Source organism: Malurus melanocephalus, unplaced genomic scaffold (genome assembly GCF_030028575.1).
Source record: "Malurus melanocephalus ecotype Western Australia unplaced genomic scaffold, MMel_1.1 scaffold_1376, whole genome shotgun sequence".
Lineage (NCBI taxonomy): Eukaryota > Metazoa > Chordata > Aves > Passeriformes > Maluridae > Malurus > Malurus melanocephalus.
This window is the reverse complement of record NW_026624608.1, coordinates 40640-44047: the sequence shown is the minus strand read 5'-3', so window position 1 is coordinate 44047 and position 3408 is coordinate 40640. Positions and strand designations below refer to the sequence as shown.

General features: G+C 67.3%; 1 protein-coding gene across 1 annotated transcript in view; it reads right to left on the bottom strand.

Annotated features, from left to right (window-relative positions):
* Positions 1–1636: 1636 nt before the first annotated feature.
* Positions 1637–3408, bottom strand: part of S100A13 (S100 calcium binding protein A13) — a 5937-nt gene continuing 4165 nt past the window's right edge. Inside the window, exons 2-3 of the mRNA XM_057387795.1 lie at positions 3292–3402; positions 1637–1994 (exon numbers count right to left, since the gene is read on the bottom strand). Of these exons, the coding sequence (XP_057243778.1) occupies positions 1860–1994; positions 3292–3402 (246 nt within the window). The 3' untranslated portion in view covers positions 1637–1859. The remainder of the gene's footprint in view (positions 1995–3291; positions 3403–3408) is intronic.

Sequence of the window (3408 nt, the reverse complement as noted above, 5' to 3'; positions counted from 1 at the left end):
GCCGTGAACCCTCAATCCACCTGTGACCCCATCCAGCTGTGACCCCGCCCAATTCAGCTGTGACCCTCCAATCCAGCTGTGTTCCAATCCAGCTGTGACCCCCAAATCTAGCCGTGACACCCATCCAGCTGTATCCCCCCAATCCAGCTGTGACCCCATCCAGCTCTGTCCCCATCCAGCTGTGCCCCCCCCAATCCAGCTGTGACCCCCTCACCACCCACAGCCCTCACCGGCGCATTCAGGGCCGCTCCTCACCCAGATGTGGCACCCCCGCACCCATCTGTGCCACCCCTGGCCGTGTCACCCCCCCGGAGGTGGCACTGTCCCCGCCCGGGGCCCGCCAGGCTCAGCCACCGCCGCGTCCGTCGCCACCCGGGCCCGTCCCGACTGGTTCTTCCTCCCTCCCCTGGGCGAGTGGCGATGGCAGCGTGACTCAGTGGCCGCGGGGACACGGGGACAGCGCTCGCCATCGTCCCGAGCCCGTCCCGGTCCGGGTTTGGGGACACAGAACAGCCCGACCCCCGTTCCCAACCCGCGGCCGGCTCCGTTTGAGGCAAAAACGCCGCTGATTCACCCAAATCTGCGGTTTTCCCCTGGAAAAGCCGTGAAACCGCAGATTTGGGTGAATCCCACGGGGAAGAGCCCGGCAGCTTCCGGAGCGTCCAACCCAACCCCAAACCTTCCGCAGGTGCGGAGGGGGCGCCTCCCGTTTGAAAACCGAGGGGGAAACGGGAGATTTTGGGCAATCCCGGGAGATTTTGGGCAATCCCGGGAGATTTTGGGCAATCCCGGGAGATTTTGGGCAATCCCGGGAGAGCGCGGGCAGCTCCCGACGGTCAGTCCGGGCCAGCCGGACACAGCCGCACTCTTCCCGGAGCTTTCAAAAGGGGATCGGCCAAACCCCAAAATCATCCCCGGAGCTCCGGGGCCKCTCGGGGTCACCCCCTCCCCTCCGGGGGTCCCGCGTCCCCCCGCACCTTTCGCTTCTTGCGGCAGTTGCACTGGCCCATGGCGCTGCTCGCTGCTCCTCGGGGGTCTCTGCTCTGCTGCGGAGGAAAAAGCCAAGCTCAGCTCTCGATTTTCAGCTCTCGGTTCTCAGGAAAGATTCCTCTCCTCCCGCTCCAGCCCCCGGAGCTGCCGGGACAAGTCGCCCGCGTCCTGGCGGAGCCGGGAATGAGGGCGGAGGAGCCGCGGGCGAGGATCCCCGAGCCGTGGAAGCCACCGGGGCCACTTACCTGGAGCTGGGGCTGTGCCGGGAGTGCGCGGGCTGCGGCGGGCCGGGGTTTTATACCGGGGAGGTGTGAGTGGGAGCTCCGCGGTGCGAGGCGTCTCATTTGGGAGCCTGGCCCGGTGCCAGCGTGGGGCCGGGAAACGCCTCCTTCCCGGGCGCACCGGMGGTTCGGATCCAACCGGGCCCGGCGGATCGGTGGGAACGGGCACCGGGTCACGGTGTTCTCCGTGCCCGGTGGGAACGGGGATAATCCCGAGCGGGATTTGCCCGGGGAGGGGTCACCCGGTGCCACCCGAGACCCCCGGGAGGGCGGGCATCCATGGCCACCAAGGCCACCGCGGTGTCGCCACCGGGGATGTCCCGGACCCCACCCCGGCCACAGCCACCCACCCATCCCCCAGCGCGGCAGGAAGGTGTTTGTGGGGCACCCCAAAAGCCAAACGGGCAATTTGGGAACGRCTCCATCCCTCTCCATCACCCCAAATCGCCATCCCGGCTCTTCAGCGCGGCCTCCCCGGGAGAGGAGACCCCAAATCAGGACACCCCAAATCAGGAGCCCCCCAAGAACAGCAGCCACGCTCCGGCTCGGGGAAATCTCTTTTATTCGCCCCGTTTGGGCCGGGTGCCGTCACTTTTGGGCCGCCTTGTCCCTGCGCATGGCCCGGGCCAGCTCCCCGATCAGCCGCCAGTACTCCCCAAAACGCAGCTCCTCGTCGTTGTTCACGTCCARCTCGCTCATCTTCTCCTCCAGAGAGGGCACGTCCTGCGGGGAGAGCACCGGGGTGGGGATGGGGGAGGCGGGGGGGGACCCCTGACCAAATTCCCGAGGGTCGGATGGGGATGGGGGAAGAGGGGGCGACCCCTGAGCGCGGGTCCCGGGAGTGGGATTGGGATTGGGGATGGTTCCCGAGGGTCGGATGGGGATGGGGGCAGCGGGAGGGACTCCTGAACGCGGCTCCCGGGGGTCGGTTTGGAATTGGGGGTGGCGGGAGAGACCCCTGACCAAATTCCCGAGGGTCGGATTGGGATTGGGGATGGTTCCCGGGGGTCGGAAGGGGATGGGGGAGGCGGGGGCGACCCCTGACCAAATTCCCGAGGGTCGGATGGTGATGGGGGCAGCGGGAGGGACCCCTGAGAGCGGCTCCCGGGGGTCGGATGGGGACTGGAGATGGTTCCCGAGGGTCAGATGAGGATGGGGGCGGTGGGGGCGACCCCTGAGTGCGGATCCCGAGGGTCGGATGGGGACTGGGGATGGTTCCCGGGGGTCGGATGGGGATGGGGACAGCAGAACCGACCCCTGACCAAACTCCCGGGCGTCGGATGGAGATTGGAGATGGTTCCTGGGGGTCGGAAGGGGACGGGGACAGTGGGAGCGACCCCTGAGCGCGGATCCCGAGGGTCGGAAGGGGATGGGGGTGACCCCTGACCAAACTCCCGGGGGCGGAATGGGGATTGGGGCGGCGGGAACGAGCCCTGACCAAATTCCCGAGCGTCGGATTGGGATTGGGGATGGTTCCCGAGGGTCGGATGGGGGCAGCGGGAAGCGGGAGAGACCCCTGACCAAAATCCCGGGAGTGGGATCGGGATGAGGGCGGCGGGAGAGACCCCTGACCAAATTCCCGAGGGTCGAATGGGGACTGGGGATGGATCTCGAGGGTCGGATGGGGATGGGGGCAGCAGGGACAGGCCCTGACCAAAATCCCGAGGGTGGGATTGGGATTGGGGATGGTTCCCAGGGGTCGGAAGGAGATGGGGACAGCGGGAACGACCCCTGACCAAATTCCCGGGGGTCGGAAGGGGATGGGGACAGCGGAACGGACCCCTGAGAGCGGCTCCTGGGGGTCGGATTGGGATTGGGGATGGTTCCCAGGGGTCGGATTGGGATTGGGGATGGTTCCCGAGGGTCGGATTGGGATTGGGGATGGTTCCCGAGGGTCGGAAGTGGATGGAGCAGCCCCTGACCGCCGCTCCCTCCTGACCAAACTCCCGAGGTGTCCCCAGCGTCCCCCCGCGCTCAGGGTGACACGGGGACACCCCCTCGGTGCCACCCTCGCCCTCACCTTCATCAAATTTGGCAGCTGCAGCCTCACCAGCTCCTTGAACTCTCCGGCCGTCAGCGTCCCCTTCCTGCCCTCCTTGGCCGCGAAGGTGACAAACACGGTGACAATGCTCTCGAT